Source organism: Megalobrama amblycephala, linkage group LG4 (assembly GCF_018812025.1).
Source record: "Megalobrama amblycephala isolate DHTTF-2021 linkage group LG4, ASM1881202v1, whole genome shotgun sequence".
In the NCBI taxonomy this organism is placed as follows: domain Eukaryota; kingdom Metazoa; phylum Chordata; class Actinopteri; order Cypriniformes; family Xenocyprididae; genus Megalobrama; species Megalobrama amblycephala.
Genome location: NC_063047.1, coordinates 27,862,087 through 27,877,809, shown reverse-complemented (window position 1 = coordinate 27,877,809; position 15,723 = coordinate 27,862,087). Strand labels below are relative to the sequence as shown.

General features: G+C 37.1%; 1 protein-coding gene across 1 annotated transcript in view; it reads left to right on the top strand.

Annotated features, from left to right (window-relative positions):
- Window positions 1-15,723, top strand: part of fbrsl1 (fibrosin-like 1) — a 342,013-nt gene that overhangs the window by 67,718 nt on the left and 258,572 nt on the right. The window contains 1 exon segment of the mRNA XM_048188682.1: window positions 7,314-7,511. Coding sequence (XP_048044639.1) covers window positions 7,314-7,511 — 198 coding nt within the window.

Sequence of the window (15,723 nt, the reverse complement as noted above, 5' to 3'; positions counted from 1 at the left end):
AATATTCCCACAGACTAATTGATTCTAGGCGATTCGCTTTCACCAAAGCAACGGCAGTTAGTGCACATCCAGCAGAAAAACCCTTAAATAGCATAAAACACATTTCCGCTTAGTGTAATTTTATTATGTGTTGCAAAGCAATGATTTTATGGTAGCGTAATGGAGTTCACTACATCCTTGCGGTTCAATAATGCAGATTGGTATTACCATACAAAAGCTACTGCCAGATGCATGAGTTGTAAGATGCTGTTGTGAGATGGTTTAGGGTACGTGCGGTCTATAAAACTAGCTGGATGATCAGAATCAGAGTCTTTCCTCAAAAGGAAGATATTAGCTGCAGATCCTGTTCAACCTCTAATGGGGTCAAGCAAGTTAATGGTCATTTATTTTGGCTTACAGTAGAGATGCAAGATAAGTACTTACAATGTTTGTGTTCAAATGTTAAAGTAAGTAAATATTAAATGATTTAGAAACCAAAATGTGTTGAGTGATAAATTTAACTTAACAGAGTTGTAGGGTCCATCTATCCACTTGACCTCCATCCATCCATCCATCCATCCATCCATCCCCCCACTTGACATCCATCCATACATACATCCACTTGACATCCATACATGCATACATCCATCTACTTGACATCTATCCATCCATCCATCCATCCATCCATCCACTTGACATCCATCCATACCTACATCCACTTGACATCCATCCATGCATACATCCATCTACTTGACATCCATCCATCCATCCATACATCCACTTGACATCCATCCATGCATACATCCACTTGACATCCATCCATGCAAACATCCATCTACTTGACATCCATCCATCCATCCATCCATCCATCCATCCATCCATCCATCCACTTGACATCCATCCATACCTACATCCACTTGACATCCATCCATGCATACATCCATCTACTTGACATCCATCCATCCATCCATACATCCACTTGACATCCATCCATGCATACATCCACTTGACATCCATCCATGCAAACATCCATCTACTTGACATCCATCCATCCATACATCCACTTGACATCCATCCATACCTACATCCACTTGACATCCATCCATGCATACATCCATCTACTTGACATCCATCCATCCATCCATCCATCCATCCATACCTACATCCACTTGACATCCATCCATACATATATCCACTTGACATCCATCCATACATACATCCACTTGACATCCATACATGCATACATCATCTACTTGACATTCATCCATCCATCTATACATCCACTTGACATCCATCCATACCTACATCCACTTGACATCCATCCATACATAAATCCATACATGCATACATCCATCTACTTGATATCCATCCATCCATCCATCCATCCATACCTACATCCACTTGACATCCATCCATCCCTACCTACATCCACTTGACATCCATCCATCCATACCTACATCCACTTGACATCCATCCATACATACATCCACTTGACATCCATCCATCCATACATCCACTTGACATCCATACATGCATACATCTATCTACTTGACATCCATCCATACATCTATCCATACATACATCCACTTGACATCCACACATGTATACATCATCTACTTGACATCCATCCATACATCCACTTGACATCCATCCATACCTACACCCACTTGACATCCATACATGCATCCTTCCATCCATCCATCCATCCATCCATCCATACCTACATCCCCCCACTTGACATCCATCCATACATACATCCACTTGACATCCATACATGCATACATCCATCTACTTGACATCCATCCATCAATCCATCCATCCACTTGACATCCATCCATACATACATCCACTTGACATCCATACATCCGGGATGGGGGATACATCGCATGTGATTGTCACGCGCATTTTGTCAGTAAAGCTGGTTCTCTGATTACCGCTAAATCGTCATCACCTGCTTTCAAATGGAGCGGCATTTAATAGACAGAGCCGTAGATCACTGACAAGCCACGCAATATCGCGTTCATTATCGAAGGCGATTCATCTGCGATATGAACGCGATATTGCGTGGCTTGTCAGTGAACAGATCCATCCATCCATCTATCCATCCACTTGACATCCATCCATCCATCCATCCACTTGACATCCATCCATACATACATCCACTTGACATCCATACACACATACATCCACTTGACATCCATACACATTCACTTGACATCCATTCATCCATCCATCCATACATGCATGCATCCATCATGTATAGGGATCGTAGTTGATTCGTATGGACTAGGCACCACAATTCGAAACGCACATGATTCTCGGATTAATTGCAAAGTTTAACAATCATAGAGCGAAGGTTTTTAATTTGCACATGTTTTAGGTCCTGTTAAATTAGACAAGTGATTTTAAACCATTTGAGTGCAACTCAATTCGGAACTCGCACACTGTTTTCTATGAGCGCACACACACAAACACAGTATTCCATTCTCTTTCACATCTATTTGTACTTGAAACAGACACATGCATGCAAAATTATGTCAAAATGCCCATCTCTGAATATCCTTGTAAATATAGTCTTTTATGGCTTACGTGAACATAAACAATTGAGAAAGAAAATGGATGCGTACCATTATATTGGATTTGTGCTTTCGGTCTTAAAGTGACAGCAGCCTAATATTCCTGCTGCCATCTGTTTCATTAATGTTAATCAAACTAAAAAAAATATAAAGATAAAATTACTTTTGTAGCTGCAGTGTTATTTTACATTCGATTATTATTCAAATTCTGTACCTGAATACTGTTAGACTTACTGTTGGATATGGTTTGTGTCCCTCCTTAAATGTATGTCGATGGTATTTTTTTTAAAGAAAAGTATTAGCACACTTCTCCTAAACAGACCAGTTTTGAGGTATTATTCATTTTATGTGTTAAAGTTTAGGGAGTTGTTCACTTTTGTAACTTGGGATTTGAGAAGGCAAATTTCACATGCCAACTTTAAAAAAAACCCCCAGAAGCTTAAATAGAACCAAAGTTCCTTGCTGTAAATATACCCTGGGTATAAACATGACACTGTGGAATTTCTTTAGGAAATCAGTATGTAAAGATTGCTGTGCATAACAGCCGGAGGAATTCTGGAGGTGTAGGACTTTGAGAGGTTCTTGCACTCCATTTTAAATAACAGTGTATCTTTTTTTTCAACATCCAATCTTTATCCATCTCTCCCTCTCACTATCTTTCTCTCCTGGAGAGCTGAGAAGGCAAAGATCAGTAGCTGACGGCTGCATGTAGGAAAACTAGTGGAAATGCTGAAATGCGAATTGCAGTTGACATGCTGTTTCTCCTTGACGCAGAGCACAGGAAGTGTCAGATGCTTGTGTAGGTGTTCCACTGATGAAGCCATGTTGACTTACAGAATCAAAGTTGTCTTGTGTGACACGACAGACATTCAACTGTGATGTCTTTATGCCACATTAGCCGAAATGTCTGCTCTGACTTCACTGAACTCTTTGGGAATAAATTAGTGATGTGATGGAGGGCTCTCGTAGTTGTTTTGACAGCTTCTTGAGGACGTGTATGGCAGCAGAGCCGATAAATTGCAGAGTTGAGGCACTGTAAAGTATCAGTCATGTGATTTATGGCTTGTATCAAAAAATACTTTGAACAGTTTCCCTTCAAGCTGAACATTTCTGAACGATGCTTTTCATGCTCTGACTTAAATTTAGGGCAATTGCGAAGAAGTAATGTTCACAACAGCACAGGCAAACAATGAAGAACATCATTTTTGATACAGTACATGAGATGCCGAGTAATATTCTTTCTCTTTACTAAAAATATAACTGTTATGCTGCTTTTTTTCTCAAGGTACATGGAAAATATACTGGTTATCTTTTAGTAGTGTAGCAAGATCCTGAAATGTATACTGTCATCATTTTCTTTATATATATATCCACAAAAATATTAAGCAGCACAACCATTGTCAACATTGATAATAATAAGAGGATTCTTGAGCACCAAATCAGCATATTAGAATGATTTCTGAAGGATCATGTGACTTTGAAGACTGGAGTAATGATGCTGAAATTCAGTTTTGCCATCACAAATATAAACTACATTTTAAATTATATTAAAATAGAAAATAGTTATATTAAATTGTAATAATATTTCACAATATTCCTGTTTTTTGATGACATAAATGCAGCCTTGGTGAACATATTATATAGAAAATCAACAAAATAAGCAACATACGAGCAAGTGGTAAAGTGGTCTATATAACTTGCATCTCTGGGTCTGTTTACACCTGGTCACTTCATGTGATTTCACTGATCGGATAGTTATCTGATCGTGAAATGAACAGGTCTAAATGCATCTGGTTGTTGAAACCACATATGTAAATTTAACTCCTCCCAAAAATACAAAAAAATAAGCGTGTGAGCGTGTTAGAGGCTAAATAACATGTTATAGCCAGATATGACAGCGCTACTGCAGCACGCATCTCTGCATATGAGCAGCTAAGTATCTATTCAGCAACACAACGTGCAAACTGCCGCAAATCAAAATGAAAGTAAGTCGCAGGTGCTCAAAACACAATCGTCTTCATTAAAAGCAATGAGACTAAATGATCTTACCTGGGCTGTTGCCGCGCGCTCTCCTATTGCGGTCTTTGAATTTGAAATTAGCCGATGATCAATAAAATGCAGCTCATATTTGTTGCTTTCTGTGAAGTGAACTCTATGAAATCTGCATATAGCACGGGAATTGAAGATCGGATTTATATCCGTTTTGCGGAGACACATTTATGTGGCCAAGTGTAAATGCAATCGTTTTTATAAATCAGATGGCTATCCGATCAGAGAAAACACATGAAGTGACCAGGTGTAAACAGGCCCTCTATGTAGATGAAACAGTTTTCATTTTGCAGTTGAACTATCCCTTTAAACCACCACCATCAAATTCTCAAATCAGCTAAAACTGTTATTGAAAGACCTGAACACACATTCTGTCTATGATTGTCTTCTCTTTTATTCAGAGGAAGCCACTGTGTCATTTGATCAATATTTAATCTCTTTCACGTCTCCTGCTGTGGCTGCTAAAAGGCAGATCAGGTTAACTCCTCTGAACTATTGATATCTATTCTTTTGGACCAACTTCTTCATTATTCCTCAAGCTTGAATCCCCTTTTTTAAATATATGTCCTATATTTTCATTTTCTTTGTAGTGTAAATCTGCTCATTTCAAGTCTTTGCATCAAAGATGAACTTTGTAGATTGCCTTATCACCGTTTTTTTATGTTTTGTTGCATTCTGTTGCGTTCAGTAGTGGACAAAGAGAAATAGCGGATAGTGAGAGTCAGCTGAGTAACCACAGACTTCCTGTAGTGGTGAGGTTATGTTGCCAGATATTCTGGGTTGCCAAATTTTAGGAAATGCTTCTTGACCAGATTCAAGTGGTTTAGATGAGTATGGTGGAATGGAATAAACACACTTTCCCTTTCCCATCAAATCTCAGTGTTTATGTTATTTTATTTTTATTTTTATTTTGCTCTCTGAGGCTTTGTGGTCTGTTCTAATTTACTCCACATGACCCAGCATTCGCCAGCGATTCGAAATACCAGAATCTTTCCAGATGCTGTAAGATTTTTTTTTTTTTGGTGTTGTTGTGTTGCATTTTTACCCCTGGCCTTCTTTGTTTTTTTTAAATATGAGTGTGTAAACAGCGTGGTGGGTTTCTTAACTGAAGCGTATTATTTGCCTTATTTCAGCTATCTTTGACATTTTTTTACTCATGCAATTTGGAGAAAATCTAGTTTGCTGTTACAATGCCAGAAAAGTAACAGCACAAAATCCTTTCCATGGCCATTAGTGCAAACATGACAAACCAAACTGTACAAAAACACTAATGATAGTAATTTTTACTCATAATTTAAAGAAGAAAAAAAAAAACTTATTTTATTGGAAACTTTAATGAATGGAAACCAAAAATAAGATTATTTCCAAGTAAATAATAGGTTTGGCATCAATGGCCTCAATTCGTATGTGTAAATAACAGCCCTGTTTACCACAATATAAACCGGTTAACACATTTCTAAACACGGTATACTGTAGTGGCATACCACCCTGCTCTAAGCATTCCCATTTCATGTTTTATGTCCTCTAGATGTCCTGAGTTTGATGGGTCATCGATGAAGGAGACTGTAAAAAGGCTTGATTGAATTGCAGAGGCAGAGATAAGGACAGAAGTGCTACAGCATGTTCTGGTTATCTATAAGAATAAATCATCTGTACCCTTTGTTTAGGTTTGGATATGTTATGTGAATGAAGATAATTTCAATTTCTATTTGTTACACACAGTAACCCCCGGAAATCTAATGTAACAAAGCAAAACAAAAGTATAAAATGTTCACAAACTATTTTTATTGAAAAATTATACCATGTCTGATTCTAAATTTTCAACCGAGTGTGTACAGTACATACACTTATGTTACTCCAATTATGCCTAATTTCATTATAAATTAATTTGTTTTGAAATCTTGCAGTGCTTTCTGACTGTGCAAATAGATCTTTATTTTTGTGAGTTAAACAAGTTTGTCCAACTGTGTGTAGCTGCAGTTAATTTAAACGGACAAGGTCATGTTTACAAAGCAGTACAGTTTTTGCCATTTGTTTTCTTGCCAAGTTTTTCTTGTAATCACCATAATTGAGTAGAATGGTATCAGACTTGCTGGAATAGTCACCCTGTGATTGTCATAAAGAAACATGAAACAGATGCAGGGTTAAGCAAACTTCAGCTTTTCCTCTTCCTCTTCTTCCTTCCATTCCCTTTCATTTCTAATTCCTCTTCCACTCCTTTCCATTTTCTTTCTCCCCTTTTTTCTTAATTTCCTTTTTCTTTTTTCTGTTTCCTCTCCTCTTACTCTTCCACTCTCTCTCTCCTCTTACTTAATCCCTTTCCTTTCCTTTCCTTTCCTTTCCTTTCCTTTCCTTTCCTTTCCTTTCCTTTCCTTTCCTTTCCTTTCCTTTCCTTTCCTTTCCTTTCCTTTCCTTTCCTTTCCTTTCTGCTCCTTTCTGCTCCTTTTCCGCTCTTCTCCTTTTTTTCCTATATGCTTCTTTGCTTTATGCTTCTCTTCTTTACACACCTTTTAAGCACCTTTCTTTTTTTGCTTCCTTTCTTCCCTTTTCTGTTTTATTTCCCCTTCCTCCTTTTAAAAGGTATTTGACGTTGCTGTGCGTATACATGTTTTGCAGTAGTCAAACTGATATCACTACCTTAACACCTCTCATCTGCAGAGCAAGTGGATAACCTCTCTCTTTTTCTCCTGTTCCTTTTCCCCATTTCAGAATAAGAATGTTTCGGTTAAACTGGAAAAGAAGAAATGGGAGGATATTGTAGTTAAACAACAGAAGGAGGCCGAGGAGAGTGTAACCCCTGACATAGACGAAAATGGGTTCTGCAATCTGGCCACCAGCGTGGGGCGAGACCAGGAGCGGGTGAAAGATCGTCTGCTGAAGAACACATACTCCAAGAAGAGCAAACGAGTGAGTCTGTCATTTTTTTTCTTCAGGCTAAATGATAGCTTGATGGACAAGAGCAGCGGAGGGTGAAACCGTGTGATCTTATACCTGTTCCTGAGTGTTGACTGCTTTGACTGGTGTTGACCGGATTAATGTGGCCGTTGCAGTCATTACTGAATGCCTGCTGTTTCTGGAAGGGCTCAGTGAGGTGTGTACATATGAATGTGACAGCAGTACATCAGCAGCTGACAGATTACTGGTCTAGAGCTGTGGTTAAGCCGCACAGCGTGCTGTTAATGACGAAGAAGAACAAATATAACCACCTCTCGCTTCCTGTATCCATTTTCTCTCCCTCCTTTGTTTTGGCTTATTTGTAGCTTTTCTTGATGGTGATAGTGCAGACAGTGCAGGAAGGGGTGGGTTGAAGTGGGGAGAATGGGATTGGTAAATGTCACAAGTCAGATTTGATTCTGTCATTTGAAGTTTTTCCTACTCTATCTATCTATCTATCTATCTATCTATCTATCTATCTATCTATCTATCTATCTATCTCTGTCTGCCTGTCTGTCGGTCTAATGTTTTGTCTGTCTGTCATTCTATCTATATCTGTCTATCTATCTATCTATCTATCTATCTATCTATCTATCTATCTATCTATCTATCTATCTATCTATCTCTGTCTGTCTGTCGGTCTAATGTTTTGTCTGTCTGTCATTCTATCTATATCTGTCTGTTTATCTATCTATCTATCTATCTATCTATCTATCTATCTATCTATCTATCTATCTATCAAATTCAAATTCAAAATTGCTTTATTGGCATGACTGTAAATCATACAATATTGCCAAAGCATACATAAAACAATAATAAAAACATCTGTATAATAGAAGAAAATAATATCAAATATTACAATATAACTTAAACTTAAATTAACAGTGTAACACAATAGAACATGTCTGAACATTTGTTACCACAGTGGTTAAACAAATATATCTATCTATATCTGTCTATATCTGTCTGTCTGTCGGTCTAATGTTTTGTCTGTCTGTCATTCTATCTATATCTGTCTGTCTGTCTACCTATCTATCAATCTATCTATCTGTCTGTCGGTCTAATGTTTTCTCTGTCGGTCATTCTATCTATTTCTGTCTGTTTATCTGTCTATCTGTCTGTCTGTCTGTCTGTCTGTCTGTGTCTGTCTATCTGTCTATATCTGTCTGTCTGTCGGTCTGATGTTTTGTATGTCTGTTATTCTATCTATCTATCTATCTATCTATCTATCTATCTATCTATCTATCTATCTATCTGTCTGTCTGTCTGTCTGTCTGTCTATCTGTCTATCTGTCTGTCTGTCTGTCTGTCTGTCTGTCTGCATCTGTCTGTCTGTCTGTCTGTCTATATCTGTCTGCCTGTCTATCAGTCTAATGTTTTGTCTGTCTGTCATTCTATCTATATCTATCTATCTATCTATCTATCTATCTATCTATCTATGTATCTGTATGTCGGTCTAATGTTTTGTCTGTCTGTCATTCTATCTATATCTGTCTGCCTGTCTATCTATCTATCTATCTATCTATCTATCTATCTATCTATCTATCTATCTATCTATCTATCTATCTATCTATCTATCTATCTGTCTATATCTGTCTGCCTGTCTGTCTGTCTGTCTGTCTGTCTATCTATCTATCTGTCTATCTGTCTGTCTGTCTGTCTGTCTGTCTGTCTGTCGGTCTAATATTTTGTCTGTCTGTCATTCTATCTATATCTGTCTATTTATCTGTCTGTCTACCTGTCTACCTGTCTGTCTGTCTATCTATCTATCTATCTATCTATCTATCTATCTATCTATCTATCTATCTATCTATCTATCTATCTATCTGTCTGTCTGTCTGTCTGTCTGTCTGTCGGTCTAATATTTTGTCTGTCTGTCATTCTATCTATATCTGTCTGTTTATCTGTCTGTCTACCTGTCTGTCTGTCTGTCTGTCTATCTATCTGTCTATCTATCTATCTATCTATCTATCTATCTGTCTGTCTGTCTGTCTGTCTATCTATCTGCATCTGTCTATCTGTCTGTCTGTCTAATGTTTTGTCTTTCTGTCATTCTATCTATATATATCTATTTATCTATCTTTATCTATTTATCTATCAGTCATTCTGACTGTCTGTCGTTCTGTCTGTCTGTCTGTCTATCTATCTATCTATGTCTGTCTGTCATTCCTGTCTATCTGTTTGTCATACTGTCTATCTATCTTGTCTCTATCTGTCATTCTATCTATCTGTCTGTCTCGCTATTGTTCTTTCTTTCTGTACTTCTGTCTGTTGTTCTTTTGTTGTATCTATGTATCTATCATTGTTTATCATTCAATCAGTCTTTCTTTTTTTAACTTTGTCTATTATTCTATCTGTCTCTCTTTCTGTTTGTAGTTCAGTCGTTCTGTCTCTCTAGCTATCATTCTATCTGTCTGTCTTTCGAAATGGCAGTGACAAACTTTCTGAAAGTGTAGTTATGATCACTACACCCCTGGTGATAATGGCTAGGGCCTAACTTCAATCCATGATCTTCTTTTCTTCTTTACTGTCTGTCTTCTGTCGCTCATACTGAGTTTTCTAAGAGGACAGCTTTCTGACACCACGAGGAGAGATGGAATATTATCAGGCCAGAGTTGAAGCGAAATGGACAGACAGAGCATGGTTCATCCTGCGTCTGTCACTTGCCACCTCCCAGAGGCATCTGATTACCCTCCCCTGAAGACTTCTCCATCACTGTAGCCCAATGCATATAAAACAGCTTCTCTCCAGATGGGATCTCTTTCTGATCACGGGCCTTTGTGCATTCGCTCGTACTGGCACGGTGTTTAAATGCAGGGTGTTCTAGTCCGCGTGGGCGTCTAGCAGACCCTCATACACCCGCTGGCAGCTCCGTTTCCCTCTCTGATCAGAAATAATGGGTAAAAAAGAAAACCACTTTCATATCACTGTAATTGCAGAGCGGAAGGCTCTCCACAAAGCAGCCATCTGGACGGGGAGAGACTGTGAATGCGCATGGGCCGCTGTTGTGTGTGTTTATATTTGCTAGCTGGAGAGATACAGAGAGACACACACAGCATGTCTCTGATCAGCGTGTCGGGCCTTTTGATGCACAGCTCGGCTTGATTTCTGCCTCTGAACAGCCCGTGATCACACTTAAAGGCAGATTCATCAAAGCATTTAAGCGTGAACTTTTTTTTTTTCACGCATGCAACTCATAATGAGTGAGTGGAATGTGTTCAATGATTCAGCAAGTCATATGTTTGCTTTTTTCTTAAGATCTCCATGCAGTGCTGCATGTAGTATTTCACACTGGCCCACATGACCTAAATTAAGTTACTGCCACAGTGACACTGACCACATCCTCCACTGGTCAGCCATTGTTGACAATGAAAATGTGTTTCACCAAATGGAATTTTATCCAAGTTATAATCTCTTGATAATTAAAATATATATATATATATATATATATATATATATATATATATATATATATATATATATATATATATATATATATATATATATATATATATATATATATATATAAAAAACAAGTCACAAGAAAGCATACAAGATCTCTCTAATTGTTCTTTCTTTCTGTCTGTCTATCTATCATTTGTTCTAGTTCTATAGTTCTAGCATCCTGTCAGTGTTTTGTGTGTGTGTGTGTGTGTGTGTGTGTGTAATTTGTATTTTATTTAAATTAATACATTAATAAACTAATAATTGTATTTTTCCTATAAATGAGAAATTTTAGATTTTTGTTAAATTATAGTAATTATAATTAGCTTTAATAAAAACAGTAAAGTTTATTGTAAGTGTTGTGTGTGTGTGTGTGGGCGCTTGTTTATTTATTGCAAATTTATATATGACTTGGGTATTACACTGGTATCACAATGTAAACATGGTTGATGAGGACATTTCCTGTGACCTCGTAATTAAAACGGCTTAAAAACATACTAAACAATGTTTTATTAAAAATGTAAAAAGTTTTCTGTGATGGGTATGTTTAGGGGTAGGTTTAGGGGATATAATATACAGGTTGAATAATATAAAAATCATTGTTTATGGAAAGTCCCCATAAAACATTAAAAGAACTCAATGTGTGTGTGGTCTAGATTAACCCTATGTTGTGGGGCCAAAAAAAAGTCCCCAAATGGATGGCAATACAAGAAATCTTTGATCGTTTGGGGAAATTTTTTGGTCCCCATGAGGAAAACACCTCATAAATCATACTAAAATGTAAAAATTCCGAAGGTTTTCTGTGAGGGTTGTGTTCGGGGTTAGGGGATAGAGTATGAAGTGTGTACAGTAAAAAAAAAAAAAAAAAACTTTGTCTATGTGCAAAGTCCCCATAAAACATGGAAACCCAATGACGTTTGTGTGAATGTTGTTAGATGGTGTGTTCAACACACATTTGTTTGTTGATGGTGATTGGTCTGATGGTGTGTTGCCGAATGTCATTGTCCCCTGCAGCATCAGTATTAAATCTAGCACTGACTGTGTCTGCTCTGGGAGAGATGGAGAGAGAGAGAGAGAGAGAGAGAGAGAGAGAACGATTGCATGGTTTTTCATGATGAGCTCATGTAACTCAAGGGAATCTCTTCCTTTCTGCTTTCATGGCTGAAACTCCATTGTGTGAAGTTAAACTCATAGCTGATCCAGTAACTGTCATGCTCTCTGATGTGCTTGATGAGGCTGGCTTCAGGTTATCGCCCTTCAGGGCAGATCACCCACAGCAGTGCTGAGGGACAGGACACCACTCACAGAGAAAATCACATGAAATAGAGACATCTTAGTCAAATATCTCTGTATGCTCTCTTGTGGGGTAGTGTAACCTGTTGGTTGAGGATCTAGGCAGCTAACAGAATGGATGTAGGTCACTACAAGTGAGCTACAAAGTATTGCCATTGTGCCTTAGACACTTAACCTCAAGTTATTCTGTCCTCCCTGTAATTACTAGAAGCTTCTGCTTGAGTTACTAAAGCGTCAGCTAAAGGGCAAATCAGATCAGATATAACCTTGAATGCACTAACTTTACACAGTCTACTTAAAGCTTAAATATGCCATTTTCTCTCCTGTCGCAGCTTAATAGGCATAGACAACTATAAGTATGCCATTTGTTGGTTGATTCCTTCAAAAGGGGAAAACACTCCAACTCTGTGGCTCTATCAAAACATTACTGTCCTGACCAGCCCGACATTGTAAAATTGGCTGGACCAACCAATAGCAAATTTGAGGCTGGACTATATACTGGCCAACCAATTGCAGATGGTATTCTTGTAGTTCAGTTTTGATTAAACTAATGGCATAGAAATTGCACACCTCAGCTCTAATACCACTGAATTTTTCCCCCTCAGGCCTTGTTATTAAGAAAGTGATGACAAAACATCATATTCTTAATGAGGTTTTTTTTTTTCTTTTCTAGTTAAAATATCTAAAAAGCCAATTAAACTAGATGCGTTTACTTGAGAAGCATCGCTGCATGAGATATCAAGACTTTGTTTACAGAGATTGTATCTTTAATTCAATTTTTATTTCCTGTTTCTGCACTGGCAGATTTTTTGTTTTAATTATAAACAAGCTAAAGTGAACATATTTACCAGAGCAGTAAGACAAAATATACTATGGTAACATTGGTTTTTAAGTAAGAAGAAGAGGAGAAAAAAAAAAACCTTGTAAAGATCTTAAATGTGTTAGTTTATTGAGCATATTAGGCCATAAATAGTTTAAGATAATCTGTTATATCATATATCAGATTTGCTGATAGTGTGACTTATTTCCATTTATTTAATCTATTTTCTGTAGGTAGTATTATCACAACATTAATTGTGCTAATACTTGCCAGGCAAATAGTGTTTAGTTTTGTGAATGAGGTGTAATCTGTGTTTACACTGTAAAGAAACGATTACTTAATTTAAATACAGACTGGCTACAGTAAATGGGATTGCAGGTGGTTAGCGAATAAGACAGGTTTTCACAGGACTATGAAACTGTTTTGATGAAATCTCAGGCATTTTTTCCCCTTCAGTTCATTGATTTTTTTCATATAGATGTTGAATAGTTATCTTTTTTTTTTTTTTAATTTAATTTCATTTCCAGACAATATTCAGACATACACAGACTGTCTCCTTTTAAATGTTAACCCTCTGGAGTCTGAGGCTGATTTGGGGCCTGGAGAAGTTTTGACATGCCCTGACATTTGTGCTTTTTTCAGTTGTTCATAAACATATTAATGACACAAGTGTCATTACACTGTATTCAGCACAAACTAGGCTACCATAATATGTGAGGAACATGTGTGTACATGTTTGTGTTTTTGAAGGAATAACGTTTATGCGTGGTTACTGAAAAAACAAAAAACTTAAGTCACTGATATAAGGCCAATAAAAGTATATTAAATCTGTGTTCACAAGACTTTTGGGTATTGAAGGTTGTAGACTAGAGTTTTTGCTTCAAAATTATGTAAAAATTATGCTGACTACTCTTTCATTTATAACAATATACTGATTTAGTTTTTGTAAGACACTTTTTGCCAAGAAACACAGTATGCGAGGAGGCGTGAATCTCCATGAATAATGGCTCATTCTCACCTGTGAAGACAAAAGAATTGAATAGTAATGACCTGAAAAGACTTGCATATTAATGAGGCATTTCAGTCAGGTAGGCTGTGAAAAAAAACTTCTGTGATGTCTCAAGCTCATCATGGTATATGAAACATACAGAAAAATTTTATTACAATATAAAATAATGGTTTTATATTATACTTTAAAATATAATGTATTTCTGTGATGCAAAGAGTCTGAATATAGGCTTTTAGTTTAAAAGCATGCACATTTGGAGAAATATAGGATTCTCATATGTTTATGTCAATTTTCTATACAGAGGAGTTATTTTTTATTTAATATTCATTGTTATCTCTATGAGCGCTGGTGTTTGCAATTCATACTGCAGCCGGAGGGCGCTCTGTGCATTTTAGTCCACAAATTCACCTAAGAAGAAGACGATATTCCATGAATGGTGTTTACCAATTCATACTACAGCCGGAGGGCGCTAAAGAAACAAAAACTCACTTAAAACTTATCAATAGAAGAAAACAAACAGGAATTTACTGAATGTCTTCCAGAGATCGCTAACCATGGCTTTTTCATCCAGATAAACAATTTTCAAGGCAATAAATACACGATTGAGATGATGAATGCATGTGTTGTCTCTGAATTTGCCTGTGAATAGCGCTGGCTCCGTGGGCGTGGCCGCATTAGTGGGTAATGAGCTGAATCACGGACTTCTGACATGGCTCTCTTTTCATACAGATTACATAAACACAGAATGTTTGTTTTCGATTTGACTTGCACGATTTAAAACCTGACATTTCAACGTTTTGTTACACATAAGTATGAATTTTTTGTGATTAGTATTCACTAAGTTACACTTCATTTTCTGAGAACTATCAGATTGGACTTCGTTCAGAGGGAGATGAGAGATCACGCATCATGTTAGTTTTCTTTATTTTACAAAAAGCACAACATTTTGTTTTTACTCTGAGTGTATACAAATAAAAGGAGATATTCTATAGTTTCAATTGATGTATTACTTATGTCTCTATGACAAAAAAATGACAGAGTATTTTAAGTCTGTTTTGCTGCAATGTGAAAAAAAACCTGCAAAACGCGCCGGCGCGTTTTTAGACCTCAGAGTGTTAATGAAATTAGTCGTCGCGCACATCCCTGATTTCCAGCTTGTTGTGATCTAAGGCTGAAAGAAATATAAATTAACACCGAGTCGAGGCCTCTCAAAACTATAAAGAGAAACACACAGCAGGCCTACTTCATTTGAGTTGTAAGGATACTTGATTCACTGCACATTAGTTAACAGAACATCACATACCAGAATATGCACAAAAAATCAAGAATAACCTTAAATGCACTTCACAGCAATGTTCAGCTTCCATTTATGGAACACTTTTTTTTTGTTTTTTTTGTACCAGGTTGATTAGATCTTTCTCATGGATTGCTTACTCAAGGCATTTCTGGCTTTTTAAGCTGAAATTGGTTCAATATTGCATGGCCCCTTGTACAGTTTACGCCCTACAGAATGTGACGTATTCTTCAAACGCTCACTTTGTCTAATAGCAGCTGAGAGACTGAAAGGGCGAGCTGTAATTTCACCCAGGCTCAGATGTCTGACGATAGGGATTTGCCCA